At 47.8% G+C, this 16,351-nt stretch overlaps 1 protein-coding gene across 3 annotated transcripts in view; it reads left to right on the top strand.

Annotated features, from left to right (window-relative positions):
• Window positions 1-14,836, top strand: part of APLP2 (amyloid beta (A4) precursor-like protein 2) — a 19,123-nt gene extending 4,287 nt beyond the window's left edge. The window contains exons 4-17 of one of the 3 annotated variants that reach the window (XM_010179403.1): window positions 224-399; window positions 819-1,036; window positions 2,422-2,589; window positions 4,440-4,594; window positions 4,792-4,866; window positions 5,788-5,946; window positions 6,358-6,486; window positions 8,303-8,402; window positions 8,924-9,094; window positions 9,687-9,722; window positions 12,071-12,153; window positions 12,711-12,785; window positions 13,163-13,318; window positions 14,103-14,836. In XM_010179403.1, coding sequence (XP_010177705.1) covers window positions 224-399; window positions 819-1,036; window positions 2,422-2,589; window positions 4,440-4,594; window positions 4,792-4,866; window positions 5,788-5,946; window positions 6,358-6,486; window positions 8,303-8,402; window positions 8,924-9,094; window positions 9,687-9,722; window positions 12,071-12,153; window positions 12,711-12,785; window positions 13,163-13,318; window positions 14,103-14,204 — 1,803 coding nt within the window. In that variant the 3' untranslated portion in view covers window positions 14,205-14,836. The remainder of the gene's footprint in view (window positions 1-223; window positions 400-818; window positions 1,037-2,421; window positions 2,590-4,439; window positions 4,595-4,791; window positions 4,867-5,787; window positions 5,947-6,357; window positions 6,487-8,302; window positions 8,403-8,923; window positions 9,095-9,686; window positions 9,723-12,070; window positions 12,154-12,710; window positions 12,786-13,162; window positions 13,319-14,102) is intronic. The other 2 variants (XM_010179404.1, XM_010179405.1) reach the window with 2 other exon arrangements.
• The last annotated feature ends 1,515 nt before the right edge of the window (window positions 14,837-16,351 follow it).

The raw sequence follows: 16,351 nt of genomic DNA on the forward strand, positions 1-16,351 counted from the left end.
AACCTATTTATGTTTTTCTGAGCTTAGCCAGGCTGACAAATCAGCAGTTTTTAGGTTCTACATTAACTCAGATTTAGGACTTAATGTTGCTGTTGTCTTCTTGCAGTAAAGTTTACAGCAAGGAGGGCATCTCTGGGATCTATGATAGGTGAACGTTAGCTGTTTCCAAAGCAAGAGCACGGTGCTGAACTGATCTAAACGGTTTTTTCCCCTCTAATTTCAGGCCTGTCTGACGGAGGGGATGATCCTGCACAGTTATGGCATGCTGCTGCCCTGTGGGGTAGACCAGTTCCACGGGACAGAATACGTGTGCTGTCCTCAGACCAAGGTGGTGGACGAGGCTCTGTCCAAAGAGGAGGAGGATGAAGACGAGGATGAAGACTACGACGTTTATAAAAGGTAGGGTTCTTACTGGCGTGGCTGTTACCAGCTCTGTATGCAGGGTTGCTGTTAACGATTTCATGCAGTAGTGAGGATTCAGAGGAGAGTTTCTGTGCTTTTGAATTGATTTTCCTTCATCCTTAGTCAAAAAGACTGATAGCTACAGTAGATACCTGCCCGAAATATGGTAGAGTTTGACTGACTGAATTGAAACTGATAAGAAATGCAAAGAAACCCCACTAAGCCATAGGCACAGGGTTCTGCCTGCAGTAGCAGATGTCTGTGATGAGGGCAGCCCTGTTGAATGGGCTGATAGTACAGTTATTTTTCTCATCTCTTACGTTTCTAGAATAGAGAGTCATTAGTCTGGTACATCAAGGGTTGGCTGCAAAGTGGTTAGCCTTAACTTAACCCCTAACTTACCTGTATCCCCTCAGTGAGTTCCCCACAGAGGCAGGTGTAGAAGACATCACAGGAACGGCTGTGGAGGAAGAGGAGGATGAAGAAGACGAAGAGGAAGAGGAGGAGGACGTGGTAGAAGACCGTGATTATTATTACGATAGCTACAAAGTTGACGACTACAACGAAGAGACCCCCACAGTGCCTAGCAACGACAAGGCTGTTTCCGAAAAAGAAGTCAGCAGCGATATGAAATGTAAGAGACCTTAAAACCTACAGGCCTCTTGCTTTCTTGTTGGCTGTCGGTCAGTGATGCGTTTTTGATCAAGTCAATAAATGCCACTTGGAAGTTTTATTAGCCAGATAAGTTAGCAAACAGAGGAAAGCTGATGATGCTTATGTTTCAAGTGTGGAAATTAACTCTCTAGAGCATGGGCCATATGCTTCGAGATAAACAGCAGCGCTGCTGGCAGGAAGCCCGGTGTTTGGCACATGGCACGAGCACCTCCGCGAAGGTGCAGCGTTGAGGCAGAAAACCCTATCTGCATAGGCTAATGCTGGAAAAATCCTAGAGGCATTTGGGTTACACTATGAATTTAAAATGCTAGTTTGGGGTGACTATCTTGGATTTTCTTATACCAGTTTACGAAAAGGAAGCCAGAAGTGGTGGGCCATGCTCTGCAGAGGTGGTGTAATGGTGCCCTCTGGCCATTGAGGAAGATACTCAGTGCTGCCTAAATAACCTTTGTATAAACTTCCCTTTCACAGAAGTAAGTCAGCCAACAGAATTAACCCTATTTTATTATATGAGTAATATGTAGTTACTGCAGTAGTAAGATATACTAAGCTTTAGTTAAGTGGTAGGTGCCATTGCAGGGGGCATCTGCTGCTCATGTGGTGCCTCAGCGCTCTGCGATGTTCCTGGGCTTTTCGTGTAGAAGTGTCTGCAGAGGAGGGAGGAGGGGAGAGGGAATGAAATTCAATTAGCTACAGACCACTGAATCAGTGCCAGCAGTTCTTGCATCTTTTTGGGAAAATGCCAGCATGCTGCAGATGATTTTACTTGCTGAAACAAGGCTTAGCTCATAAATGTACAGGACTGTTACAGATCTGCAGGTGTTGAAACAGAATCGGAACAATGTGATGGGGGTGTCTGTTTTGGGGGTACACAGTCTTATTTTCCCCAGAGTACCATGAACAGTTGCTAACTTCCACGCTTGTATCTGTTCTCTTCCCTCAAAATAACCCAGCTGCTTATATGGCCTGCTGCTTGGGAAGCAATCCAGATGCCGTGGCTACCTGGAATTTCAATATTTAATGTATAAATGTTTCAAAACTAAAAACCTAAGCAGTTTTTAGCGGCTGAGATTGCCGTGGCACTGACATCCCTTTTGCTTAGCCTGCCTTTTCACTTGCTTTTAAACCTCACCTGTAAGATATGAAGTGTCTGCCCAGGCTTAGTGCAGCGGCACAGGACATCACTGAATGCTTTGAGTGCAGCGTTAAAGATCCCCCCCACCCCAAAACTGACAGAAGCCCTTTGGTGGGTGAAGTAGCGATGCTGAGGCCTGCCCCAGAAGAAGGTGAGAACTAAAGGCCTGTGCTCCTCACCAGCTCACGCTCTAACCCGTCTCCACACAGCTGTCTGCTCCCAGGAGGCGATGACAGGGCCCTGCCGGGCTGTGATGCCTCGTTGGTACTTCGACCCTAACAAGAGAAAATGCGTTCGCTTTATATATGGAGGCTGCGGAGGCAACAGGAACAATTTTGAGTCAGAGGAGTATTGTATGGCTGTGTGTAAAAAGATGAGTAAGTCCTGCCTCCCACTGGCCCTTTTGCAGCTGGCCGCTGTCTGTCTGGCGTTTGGTGTCTGCTCCTCCTTGCCTAGGTCAAGGGAGGACCCGTGTGTAGCGCATCCTTTTGGTTCTGGTGTCTGCAGCAGTTGTGTCCGTCCTTTTGCAGCCGTCTCCTCTCGTCTCCGCTTCTGTAGGTCTTCAGGGTGAACTTTCCTGGGGAAAGTGGCTGTCGGCGTGCGCTGTCTGTGCTCACCGTTGGCTCGCAGCTCTCGCTAAGGGCTTGGTCGTCCTTTTCCAGGTGTATAGCAGGGACACGGGGCTGTCTCTTACCTCTGGTGAAAACACACAACTTACCTCTTGCATAACTGGGTTTTATTCCAAATACATGAGGGAAGCACTTGCGTTCCCCAGTCGCGTTGTGTTGGACCAGGCGGTCCTGACAAGCAGGCTGCTACTCGCCGTTCTCCCGGTCGGAGGTGTTTTCTTGCTATTGTGTTTTGGGAAAATAGCAGAGAAGTAGTATCAGATTCAGATCCCCACTTTCAGCTCGGTTTGAGATCTGAATCATGACTCAACCCCTGCATTTTTGAGAGCTTGAGGGTTTTGGCACCAATTTCAACTGGCTTTTATGTCAGATGATAAAACTACCAAAAACATTTTAACCTCCTTATTAATCTTATTGTTGAACTCCAGCACTTCCACTTCAGCTACCATTAAAGCCTTTTGAAAGGCTTTTTGTGTTATCTGGGGCTTGGCAGTCTGACTGTACAGCCATAATCCTGTTTACAAAATGGGCTTCATGCAAGTGCTTTAGATTGGGCTGATCTAACTGAAGTGGCGAAATAAAAGATGCGGATGTCAGGAGCTTTTTGGACAAAAGTTTGTCCTGTTACACAGGGATTTGGGGCTGGAAAGGGAGTTCTGTGTCCAAATGGTTCAGAAATGCCACGAGCAGGCCCAGAATACAGCACTGATCTGACCTTGCTGCACACAAGTTATTTCCCCTTCGTCACTCCTCCTTCCCTAGCTTGAGTAAAGGGCTGTGGGTTCAGGTGCACGCTAAACTGCAAGGTAAATTTTTCAATGGTGTGTTGGAGGGTTTTTCCACCCAAATTACAGCTGAGAGGTTGCTTTATCCCTTTCTGCCCTCCCTCTGCTGAAGGGCAACAACGGAACCCATCATCTTTGCCTTTCAGAGAGCGCTGGCGTCGCTCAGCGTTTCCTGAACCCAGAGCCCCCGTTGTGGATTTTGCAGATGCTTGAAATTGTCACTCCTGAAATTTTATTTCTCCCCGTGTCGGATTTGAATGTCTTAAAGATCCAAACCCGTCTAGTTTATTGGACGAGTCAATTTGTCACACTGAGCCCTCCTTCTGTTGCTGTCTTGTCTGATATCATTGCCTGTTAGTCCTGCACGGTGCACCTGGTAGGCAAGGTAGGTTTGAAGTGTAAAATATCGGGTAGCGCTTTGCGCAGATTTATTGTCAAGCTCCCTGATCGTACTAATGATGTCTGGAGCCAGCTTGTCAGCTAATGCACAGAATGTCATTTAAACTATCCAGAGTCAATGCGAAAGGGAAAACACGTTCTTTATTCTGCAATCCAAGCGATTCGGTTGCTGGAGCTGAATAAAGCTTGTCTCAGAACTAATGAGGAGACCGAACAGGTGCTGGGAGCCGCAGTGCATTACCGTGTTTTGGGGGTGATGTAACTCGCTGATGTTGTGCAGTAAATTGGCAGCTTAGAGATCCCAAAATGGACTCTTGGTAGGTGGCGGTTCAGTCAGCTCAGCCTGCCAGGCTGTTATTTATACAGGCGCGGAGATTCCTCTCCCTACCTGTCCTTTGCAATCCGGGATCGGAGTTTTGGGAACCTCTGCTCATCCTTTCCCTCTCCTTGCAGTGCCAACTGACGACGTGGACGTCTACTTTGAAACCCCGGCTGATGACAACGAGCATGCCCGCTTCCAGAAGGCCAAGGAGCAGCTGGAGGTCAGGCACCACAACCGCATGGACCGGGTGAGCATCTAGCTTTAGTCTTTTGTGCTGTGCTACGTAGTTGCTGCCCATTTTTCTGGACAAATCGATGGGGAACTGACTTCCTGTCCAATCGCCAGCCTTCTGTGTGAAGGATCTGCCTGCGGAGACAAACGAGCCCTCAAAGATCAGATGTAAATTTGTCTCCTGGTGACGTGTCCTGTCTTTTTTTTGTCCAGGTGAAGAAGGAATGGGAGGAAGCAGAACACCAAGCTGTAAATCTCCCCAAGGCAGAAAGACAGACTCTCATTCAGGTAAGAGTTGAAGGACGTAAAGAGGAAAGTTACTGGTGCTTGGCCTTTATCTTCTCGATAAACTAAGTGAGAGATGCCGATATTCAAAGCCAAAGGACGACTGAGATGGAAGAACGGTTTTCCTGTTCTGTCAACAGCTGCCTTTTAGAGGAGATTTGATTCAGTTGAGTGCTTTGTCCTTAAAGCTGGATATGATCCAATACCGTGCCAGGTCCTTTCCTAAACCCAGTAGTAGGAAGCTGTCTCGCCCCTCGAGCACGGCAACAGTAGAGCCAAATTGTAACTTCAGACCTTTGGCCTGTTTTGCACGAACCGGTGGCCTTGCAGCCAGGTTCAGATTGGCCCTGACTCTCTGGACACACGTTTCCTGTCTGGGCAGACTTAGTGAAAACCACTTAGGCGGCAGATAAGGCTGGTTTGCTGCCAAAATGCCAATCTTGTGCCTTACGAGGAGAGTTCACTTGGACTGTGGAGTTAGTCACGGGTATTCTCAGGGCGGGATCGTTAGGGGCAGGCTACTCTGGCAGTGACAACTGTGTGAAGTTCCCTCAATCCAAAACACAACTGTAAGTGACTGACCCCAGCTTTTAAGCCCACTTTGGGTTTTATCCTTGATCACAGGTTTTTTCTCTCTTTTTTTTTCCTAAGTACGGAAGACTTAGACTTGTTCATCTGCAAGGCCATGTGCCCCCTTCGTACCTTTGAAATGGATTGTGAGGGAGGTTTGGGAGGCAAATTGTCACTATTGAATTTGTGAAGGTGAAACCTGCATCTCATGTTGTCACTGCCCTTCTCTCCTTCTGTAATTGCCTAGGACGTGCAGTGTGACAGGCTCCATTTGTTCTGAGGAGTTACCTGAGAGACAGTAGGTGACCCTGATGTGTACATCACATTACATGCAGGCTCCTTTCTTTATTCCAGCACTTCCAGGCCATGGTTAAATCTCTGGAGAAAGAGGCAGCAAGTGAGAAGCAGCAGCTTGTGGAAACTCACCTGGCTCGTGTTGAAGCCATACTGAACGATCGCCGTCGGATCGCTCTGGAGAACTACCTGGCTGCCCTGCAGGCCGACCCACCACGGGTGAGCTGCTTTACAACCAGTTTTGACATTAGGGTAGCACTGGGTAGGGTGGAAGGTGGGAATGACTTGGTGAGAAGACTCTGTGACTTACCAGGGCAGGACCTGGCAATAGGTTCCCACTAAAGCTTTCTCCATCGTGGTGGTTGATGCTGAAGGCCTAGCAGTGGGTCTCTTGACTGACTCACTTCACTTTCTGCATGGTTATGAAATAACCCCTCAGCTTTGTTTAGCGTTCATGAGGCAGAGCGTTCCGAGTCAGACTTCATTTAAAAAGAAGATATCTAAGAGGTTAGCACAGGTGTTTGATGTGTCTGGTAACAAAGCAGCCTTGCATCTGAAGTGCTGTATTTCAGCTGTGAATTCTATTGGAATCAAATGAATCTGAACTCTTGCCCTCCTCAAATCCTGCAGCCCTACCGCGTCCTGCAAGCTCTGAAGCGCTACGTTCGTGCTGAGAACAAGGACCGGCTGCACACCATCCGCCATTACCAGCACGTCCTGGCGGTCGACCCAGAAAAGGCTGCACAGATGAAATCTCAGGTACATTTCTATCAAGGGAGGCTTTGTTACCCAGCCCTGGCCATTGGAGACTCCAGGGTGTCAAGTCCTCACGCTGATTTGCTGAGTACTACAGCAGGTTCACGTACTTGTGCAGAGATTTCTTGTTCCCCAGATCCACTGTAGGATGTGCCTTGGTACTCGGTGTTAAAAAAGGGAACTCTGGTTTTAGCCATGAATTATTGTTGGCCACAGTGAAGAGTAGCTCTATTAGAAAGTCTGTTTTGCTGAGTTATTTTGTGCTGTTGCGATGTATTTCACTCTTGGTCAGTCATTTTCCTTCTGCTGAGTTGTGTAGAGGATTATGCTGTTTCAAGTGGATGGCAGACCTGGCTGTTGTACTTGTAAGAGTAGTTGTAGATTTATCCCAGGTCTTTTTAATTCCTGATGCTTGTGTTTACAACCCACTTTTAAAACGGTGAAAGATGTACTGAAAGGCCTCAGATTCAATTGAAGAATGGCCTGTTAGCATGGAAAGGTCATGTTTATAAGGGTATGTCCATTCCCAGGTTCAGAGTAAACCGACTGGCCAGACACAGCTGTAGAAATGTAATCTGTTTTCCCAGTCCCAGACTGGGAGAAAAGCGCATTATTTCTTGACTGCCTAACCAGTAGATGGGAATATCGTGGCTTAAGAGTCAGACAGGGACTGAAGTCTGTCACTGAAGTGAACCTGATGCCTGGTCCCATGGGTTTCACGTTGTTTCTGCTTGCTGGCGGCGAGCCTTCAGCTCTTGGGTCATTAGCCACTGAATCTATGATTCCTGTGAAGCTGAAAGAGCAACAGCAATTGTGGTATTTACGAGCTGATGTTTGGCTTGTGATGCAGGATGTGTGGTAGCGTTTTCAGATGGAGTTTAGCGTATCAAGCACGGTCCACCCTGACCCTTTGTTCTGCTGCTGCCGAAGCCCAGGAGGGAGTGTGTGAACTGCGTTCTGAAGCTAAAACCTAAACAGTCCTTAATTCATTCTGAAGGCTGCAGTGTCAACAGATCGACATGCGAGGGATGTGGGTGGTACAGTTCAATTTCCATTCGCTTTACTTTTCAGATGCACTTTAAGCCCCTCAATCGATTCCCTTGATTGACAAGCTGCCACATGCAAAATTAAATTGCTTTCATCCTTGCACTTAAAGGTCAGGAACACGTCAGACTGTAAAACAGGTCCCTTTGCCTCCTTAGCTTTTTCCAACACTTGGCAGTCCATATAAACGTCTTTCTTGGTGTACGTGATCCTTGATTATGCAGCACCCTCTTCAGGTCAGGCTTGACTTCACCAGTGAACTTAATATGCCAAGGAAGAGTGATTTGAGGTTGGATTTATTTCTCACATGAAGGGAGAACGCTGCTGCCAATGGGTGGGCTTAGAGGGTGTAAGACAAATGTAACGCCACCGTTGTTCTGAAAGGCACCTTTGTTCTGAAACCGGAGTTGATAAATAATATTGTCCGCTCCCTTTGCGTGTATCTTTCCTAGCAGTCAGGAATGATAATCCATTTAATCAAGCATTTGCTTGTGGCTGCTGCAGGAAATGGATTATGAGCGTATCTGGTATGTGGGAAATGCCAGCTCCAGTGGTTACAGCCAGGGCCAACTGAATCCTTTCTCTCACCCTCAAACCTTCCCCAAAATATTGGGAAGTTCTAGTGGAGCGTAACGATTTGGCACGGGTCAGAGAACTGAGGAACCTGTGTCCTGCTCTATTGTCCGTCATGGCAGATCCACCAGCAGGAGGTATTTTATTTAAAAAAATGATGTACCAGTTCCAGCCAAGTGACTGACAGTCTTTGCCCACTCAGGTGATGACACATCTCCATGTGATCGAGGAGCGGATGAATCAAAGCCTGTCTCTGCTCTACAAGGTGCCATACGTGGCTGAAGAAATCCAGGATGAGATCGGTGAGTGGCTCTGTGTGCCAGCTCCTGTGCAGCCCTTAAGCCACGAGCTTCTATAGCAAGTGAAGTGGGCTCCAAAAAGATGACTAGCCCCTTTGTGGGGATGTTCACGACAACAAGCGCTTGGACTTAGGCTTAGGTACCTCAGGGCAGAGATTCTCTGGGCTTTGCAGCACAGAATAGCTCGTTCCTAAAAACTTCCACTGTCAGTTTAAAAAAAAGCCAGCATGGTTCAGAATAGCATAGAGTTAAGCAGATCTCTCCCGCCGTTTAGGAGTTTAATCGCATCTTGCCAAAACCTCTTGCCACATCAAACCCCTTGGCCCTTATTTGTATGTGTTTCTAGCCAACGCCTTTACTGAGAATTCCAGATGAGACTTCTGAGCGTGCAAGATAAGCTAAGCTGGCAGCCCCGAGCAGTGTTCCCCCGCAGCCCTGCCTCGGCGAGGTTCAGACCATCTGCCCCTCTCCGTTGCTGCCAGGCTCCCCGCGGTCGGTGTAACATTTCCTCGTGCTCCTTTCAGATGTGCTGCTTCAGGAGCAACGCGAGGACATGGATCAGTTCACGTCCTCCATTTCCGAAGCCCAGGTGGATGTCAGAGTGAGCTCTGAGGAGAGCGAAGAAATTCCCCTGGAGGGCAAACCTTTCCGCCCGTTCCAGGTGAAAACCTTCCCGGCCGTGCCCGAAAACGAAGGTATGTGCACCTGAACGTTGGGTTCGCCGGCTTTACAGAACGTAGGTGCTTTCTCTCAGCTCGGTGGCACGGGCAGCTCCATCCCTCTGGGTGATTTAAGAGCAAAGCGGTCGCTCCAGCGGTACCCATCAGACTCCTGGAAACTAATTCCTAGTAATTTGCACTGAGTTGTTGTCTTGATTTTGTGATTCTTCTCTTTGCAAACTCGTTTTATATCTTTCCATTTTGCCACGAGTGTTAAATTTCTACTGTGTGGCTTGACTCTGGAATTCATTTTCAGTCTTCACCCCTTAAACGCTCTCGTGTGACGTTAAGCCTTTGTGCCATGACCTGCTAAAGGGCTGCAGGAATTCTCCTTTATTTATTTTTTTAAAAAGCTATATCTATATTTTTGGTATCAGCGGGTGTTGACAGCTGGTGTGTGCGTGCGTATTTGTTTTGAAAATGCTTGAACAGAGTCCTGAGCTTAAAGCAAGCTGTAGACTAAAAGCTTTTCCCAGGGTCTGAGTCAGAAATCATGCACAAGCCTTTTTTTCTTTCTCTCTTAATCTCCTTTCTCTGCTATTTTTGTTTTTGTTTTCCCTCCTGCTAGATCCTCAGCCGGATTTGTACCATCCAATGAAAAAAGGTTGGTTTTAAGCTGCTCCCTCACAGCGCTTTCGATCACTCTCCTACCTTCTCAGTGTGTTTGATAGCTTCATTTTAGTTTCATCCTCACCTTTGTTTTCATTTCCCTGCTCTCATTTAGCTCAGTAACTCTTGATTCTGCTCGTTTAGGCTTAGTGTTAAAGAAACGACCTAGTCTGAGCATCTAACTGGTGGTGTGCGTTCCTCCCCGATGGGCTCACGAGCCACCTGAGCACATGGAGTAGCTGTTTTACCCTCCAGAGATGCAGACCTAGCGGTTTGTCTGCAACCGTGCAGTACTTTGCATCTCTCCGTGTGCGCTCGTGTTCGACGCTTCTCAAAATAAACCTTGCGGTGCTGGTAGTAAATAGTCTAGAGGCTCTTCTGCCTGCTGTGGAGTCTGTCCTTACCGCCCGATAGCGGCACTAAACTAGGAGCCAGAGCGCTGCGATGCACACGGGCTGTGTTTCCCACCTGATTTATTGTGCAGAATCAAAAAGGACAGCGGAGGATTTTGCTAATAACCATTTAATATGAACACAAATAGTTCTGTAACCTGGCAAAGGCCGGATTGCTCGAAACTCTTCTCGTTAGCGGTGTTTCATTACAAGTGTAAGTCACCTTCATCCCTCTTGTGGATCAGCGAACAGCTAATTCAGTGTACTGCCTGCTCTGGAAAGAATCAGGACAGCCTTTACTTGGAACTGTTCCTTTTTGGACAACTGCTTTGATGACTTTTAAGTTGATAAATCTAGGCTGGTGCTCCTTGTTTGGGTAAATGGAAGAGTTTCTGATGACCTGGGGGCAGGATTATATCCTGCACTTTCCCTTTTTCATTTTGTGAGAGCTGCTAGGGAGTTTTGAAGGGGTTTTTTGTGCGTGTGTGAGGGTTTTTTCCTGGAGAAGTCTATAATGTAAACTGTGCCTTAGAGCTACGTAGAATTGGGTCTGTTATTTGGTACAGCGCTCGGTGACAAACAGCAGAGCTCAGTGCAGCAGCTGAACTCCCAGCCCTGGAGACTGTGCTACATTGGCTCCTGAGGATTGAATAAAGCAGCCGCAGGCCAAAAAGCTCACACAGGAGTTCTCATTTTGGGTAGTTTCTCCAGAAAATCCCAGTCATTGACTTTCATGATTGCATGACCTGCTTCAGCAACTGTGAGGAGTCAGGCAGGCATTCTTGGCCGTGCTTGGAATTTGGTCACTGTCTCACTGTACAGGGAAAAGGGGATGCGCTAAAACCAGAGATGCCTCTTTGGGGAGGAGTTAGAGTGAAACGTTGGTTCCCTTGGTGTTTTCAGGCAGCAAAAGCTCCTTGCCGTAAAAACTCGCCTTGGAGCCAACTGAGCCTTTCCTTGCGTCTCCTCGTCGGCGAACGCGCTGCCGGTTTCCGCAGCAGTTGACATCGTGTCTTGGGCACCCTGCAAGCTCAGCAGCTTGTGGAGGGGTGCATGCAATCACCAGCAACGAGTTAAGTGTTGTAGTAATCTTTCCAACAAGGAGCACGAGGTGGGGGAGAGACCCTGCCATAGCTTTTGAGGCTTCACTGTCTTCCTGCTGCTGCATTAGGGTGGTGTAGGTGTTGTGAAGGACGTTGAGAAAACCGGCATTGTCCTGACTTGCTGTGTTATGTCAGGGCGGAGTGTCTTGCATCAGGCTCTTCTGGTATTGATCTGATCTATTTATAAAGGCTCCGGATCAAAACAGTTTATGCAGAGCAGCCGCCTTGTGTTAATTGATATTCTCCTCTCGAGCCTGTGCTCGTCCCAGCCTAGAGATGGGGTGAGTGATGTTCTGGTGCAAAGGCCACCGGAGCTCTTCGCTCCTCCCTTGCCCTGGGATTTATCGTTTCTGGGCTCGTGCCAGGTACGGGACGGCGGTGACCTTGAATGCCCATTCCCGAGGCGCTCGCCGATGCATTCGGTTTCCAAAGACCGGGGGATGCTGATGCTGCGGTTGGGCCGTGCACTTCCGTCGCAGGGGTCACGGCGGGGTGGCGCTGACCCGGGGTGACGTTTGCCTGCTCGCAGTCTGCCTTACGCGTTGCCTTGGACCTTTTCTAACAGCAGCACTTAACAGTACGGCATTTCGGGGTTGACACCTCAGGCTGGTTTTGGTGAGACTTGTCTGCTCCCCTCATTGCCACCTCATCTTCCCTCATTAACAGAACCTCCCCGATCACTCGTCGCTGTAGCGTAGCTTACGAGCTCCCCTTCTGACACGAGATTAAAAATCAGCGAGCCACACCGTTAAACACGCTGGCCATGGCAGCTCTGCAGGGAGTAGGTGACCCTCCCGAAATGTCACCAGAGGCCGACTAACGGTCCCTGCCTTGCTCTTTTGGTGCAGGTTCTGGCATGACCGAGTTGGACGGGCTGATTGGCGCCGAAGAAAAAGTGATTAACAGCAAGAACAAAGTGGATGAAAATGTGGTGAGCCGTCCATCTTTATTTTGTAAAGCAAAGCCTGCCGTGGACACTAATTAATAGCCGTGGCTTATTTCCATGTCTCCTTCCTGCTTACAGAATGTCAGTGTGTTCGTTATCCATATGGTGTGGGGGAGTCAGTTTTCTGACTATTGTAGGCTCTTAATACTGATTAGCATCAGAAGGGTGGGAGGGTGAGGGAAGGAGAGGGATCTGGATCTTTGGCAGTCTCATTTAGTAACTGCTTTCCCAGGCAGAGACCCTTTGATATGCTGTTTTCAAGGCACAGGTTAGATCTGACACGGCAGAAATGCTGTGTCCAAGGCAAGTGCCTAGTTGTTTTTTTTAAATTACATCTTTAATTTGAGGTAATTTGGATGTCCACATGGTTGCAATAGTAACTCGGGTGGCTTTGAAAGCTGGAGAGCATCCCACGCTGTTGGGAGCAGGGGGAAGGTGGGAGATGATTCTGAGCATTCATTAAAGGTCTCTTGTCTCCCTTCATAGTCCCCCTCCCAGCTGCTTTATGGCTCTTTTAATAAAACACTGTTGTGACTTTCCAGGTAATTGATGAAACCCTTGACGTGAAGGAAATGATTTTCAACGCCGAGCGTGTCGGGGGGCTGGTGGACGAGCCGGTGCGTATGTGGCTACCGATTCCGGTGACGGGCAGACTCCTAAAGCTGGCTTTTGGTTCCTGCTCTGGGAGGTCACGCAGTGTGCAATGCAGGACAGCATTTGGTAGAATCATATCACACACAGATGCTGGTGTGACTTTTCCATTGTAGAAGTGTTCTGTGGGTCAGTGCCTGTCCAGAATGCCTGAGTGGGGAAACAGTTGTGTGTTCGTTTTCCATTTGATGCAATATTTAGAGGTGAAACACTTACACTGTCTAGCGCAATCAATCATGATGTGATACCACAGATGGTTGAAGACCTTAGAGGTGGCCGCCTCTGAGGTTTGCGTTCAGCAACGCTTCTTCCTCTACCCGCTCCGTTGTTTTCTTCCCTCCAGGATAACGACAACTCCCTTCGCGATGACTTCAGCTTCAGCAGCAGCGCCCTTATCGGGCTGTTGGTGATCGCTGTTGCCATAGCTACCGTTATAGTCATCAGCTTGGTGATGCTGAGGAAGCGGCAGTATGGGACCATCAGCCATGGGATTGTGGAGGTGAGAAACAACTCCTGCTCTTAACAAGGATGGAAATAGTCGGCATTGAATCACACGCTGCGTGTGGGGGGTGGAGATGGCAGTGAGCTGCCAAGCCATCAACCGCTCTGCTCCTCACTAGATGGGACTTAACTCTGTAGATGCTGACATCTTCATTGCTTATTTATTAGCATGCAGGTATCAGTCATTGGGTGCCATGCTGGGAGCTGTCGCTTCACGGTTGTATTTGCTTATCACAGGGAATTCAATTAGGCTTCCCTGTCTGGCTCAGGGTAGGATTTAGCAGTAAATGAGCTTTGCAGCGATATCTTTAGCAGGGGAGTAAGTCAGTCAATCTATAGCAATTTGTCCTCCCAATTAACGTAACGAGCATTCAGGCAGCGTGATGGGCTGAAGGCTGAGAAGCGGTTCCTTCTTTCTGCTCCAAACATGCACCTTTCTAAAGACAACTTTAACAGAGTCTGGAGAAAGCTGCTTTTCCCCTTTGCCCAACCGATGGGGGAATTATAGCGACTTCTTCAATGAGAAGCGGGTCCCAAATTTGTAATGTTAGCTAAGTTTAATTTAAAGATTTATGGAGAACGTCCCCAAAGAGGCGAGGGCAGGTAGAGGTTATAGCATCCAAATGAGGAACTCTAAGCAAATTACTTTTCTGTGGCTTACCTTTTTTCCTGTTTACTGCTTGCCACAGTATTTATGCAGCACTTTTCAGCTCTTGTTAACAAGGAAATAAAGCCTGCAGGTACCTCCTCTGCCCAGTAAACCTCCCCTGCTCTTTCCACAGGTCGACCCGATGCTTACCCCTGAGGAGCGGCATCTGAGCAAGATGCAAAACCACGGCTACGAGAACCCCACTTACAAATACCTGGAGCAGATGCAGATATAAAAGAGCTGAAGAGACACCAGCCCTGCCCGGGAAAGGAGCAGGGCGGAGGGCCAAAGGGGTCCAGCGTTTTGGATCGACTACTGACCAACAGTTGCTTCGAGAGGACTTCATCTTACATTCAGAACTCCTGGATCATTAAGACTATAATTACTACTGTAGAGTTGCAATTTCCATTCTTTTAAATGGGTGAAGAAATGATAATATAACAATATGATATATAAATCTCCTTAAATGGGAAAAATGGATCTATTGCAGATATTTGACTGAGATGTAGTTTTCTTTTTTTTTTTAAATAATCTGAACAATACCAGTTCTGTTGTACTGTTGTCTGATACAAGCTCTATATATATAAAACGGGAAATGTTGATTTTTATTTCTGATAGACCACCTGTATATTGAGGGTCGTTTGTACCTTGTAAAAAAAGGAGACAGTTGTGGCTCTTAGGGTCATTTTGGCTTTTATATATAAAGCAGTATTCTTTTTTTTTCCTTTTTTTTTTAAAAGTTCATTAAAAATTGGGAGTTGCAAAGAGATTAATTTAGCGATAGGAGCTACGACAACGTAAGCAAGGAAGCAATTGAGAATGGTAACTAACCAAAATCCTTATAACGAGAGGGAAAAAAAAGAGAAAAATTAAAAAAAAAAGAGAAAAAAACCCCCCATCCTCATCTGGCAGTGGTGTGCACCCTGCTGCTTAGCAGTCTGGGCTCTAGGACTCGAGACTCCCTGGAGGCAAGGAGTGAAAAGGCTTCTGGCATCTCAGTTTATAGTTGCTACGTTAGGGCATGGTTTGTGCAGACTGGGGGCTGCGCATCCCCCTGCCGGATTCGGTTCCGCTCTAGAGTTGGAAGTTGCTGGTATTGAATTGAAATCCTCCGTTCTCGACCGGTTTCCTTCAGTACTCACCTGGCATTAACAGCCCCCTCTGCTACTACTTCCTAATTTTCCCCAGCTCTCCTGCCTCGCCAACGTGGGTAAGTAGTAAAGAGACGCAGATCTGGGAGCCTTTGCATCTCTTTGGGCGATGTCGGGCCACGGGCACGGCTTGGGATGTTGGCCCAGAAATGACAAATCACTGCAATAATCAGTACTTTGGGAGCTGATGAACGCCGAGATGGCTTTAACAACAGCAGGTCACTGCACTGGGGCTGAGAGAGGGCTGCGTTGGCAAAGGGATACTGCCTGCTCGGAGGGAAATTGGATGCATAGGCCCCGAGAAGAACAAGAGGGGTGTTGTTCCACTCACCGTCATGTCTTTGTTATGCTTGTATAGTTGGTGTTAATGCTCACGGCTTTTTTAAATCTGGAGGTTCTGGTAACCTGTGGTGTATTTTTTTCTATTTTTTTTTTCCTGTGACTTTATTTTTTTTTTCTTCCCCCTTCCCCCCCTTCCGTGTCTCTTCCCACTATGCACAGATTTACCTGCAAACTCCTTAGTGTGGTCTGTGGGGAATGTACAAAGTTTAAACACATCAATAAACACTTTAACTTCCAGCTCGTTTCTTCTCTTTATTCACGGGCTCGCTCGAGTTTCCCTTTCCCATCGCATCCTTGCCAAACCTCAGAGACTTTTCCTCAACTTTTTGTCTGCTTTTGCTCCAGCGACCGGCGTTGAAGGAACGTGCTAATACTGAGTATGTACAGCCATGCCCAAAGTCTCTTTTTGTGATGCTGCCGGCTCCTGCTGACCTTTTTTCGGAGGGGAGGAGGCGCGATGCTAAACCGACACCCTGGATAACATCACGCAGGTCGGTTAAAGCAGCGGCTGCTGGTTGTCGTCTGGCTGATGGGAGAAGACATCACCAGGGGTTTTGCGGCACTGAAAAAGCTGGAATGGCTTCCCTGTGTGAGGGTGGCTGCTGGCACAGCTTCTCAGAGAGAGCAGAACCAATGTGATCTGCAGATCAAGCTGTTCTGCTGCTCGCCATCCCACTGAGCCATGGGAACGGATCCAGGTGGTGGGGAAGTGGATTTGGGGACCACAGGGACCATACTGGCTTTGTGCTGGGTTTTTGGACAGAGGAAGAGGGGGGATGCAGGAAATCTTTAAGTTCATAAAGTAATGGGTGTAGAAAAAGGCCTCCAAGAGTGGCATGTTTTCCTTGGGTGCTTCCTGCTGTGGATGGCCAGATCTGCAATACCTTGA

The sequence above is a fragment of the Mesitornis unicolor genome, unplaced genomic scaffold (assembly GCF_000695765.1).
Source record: "Mesitornis unicolor isolate BGI_N332 unplaced genomic scaffold, ASM69576v1 scaffold2702, whole genome shotgun sequence".
NCBI lineage: Eukaryota > Metazoa > Chordata > Aves > Mesitornithiformes > Mesitornithidae > Mesitornis > Mesitornis unicolor.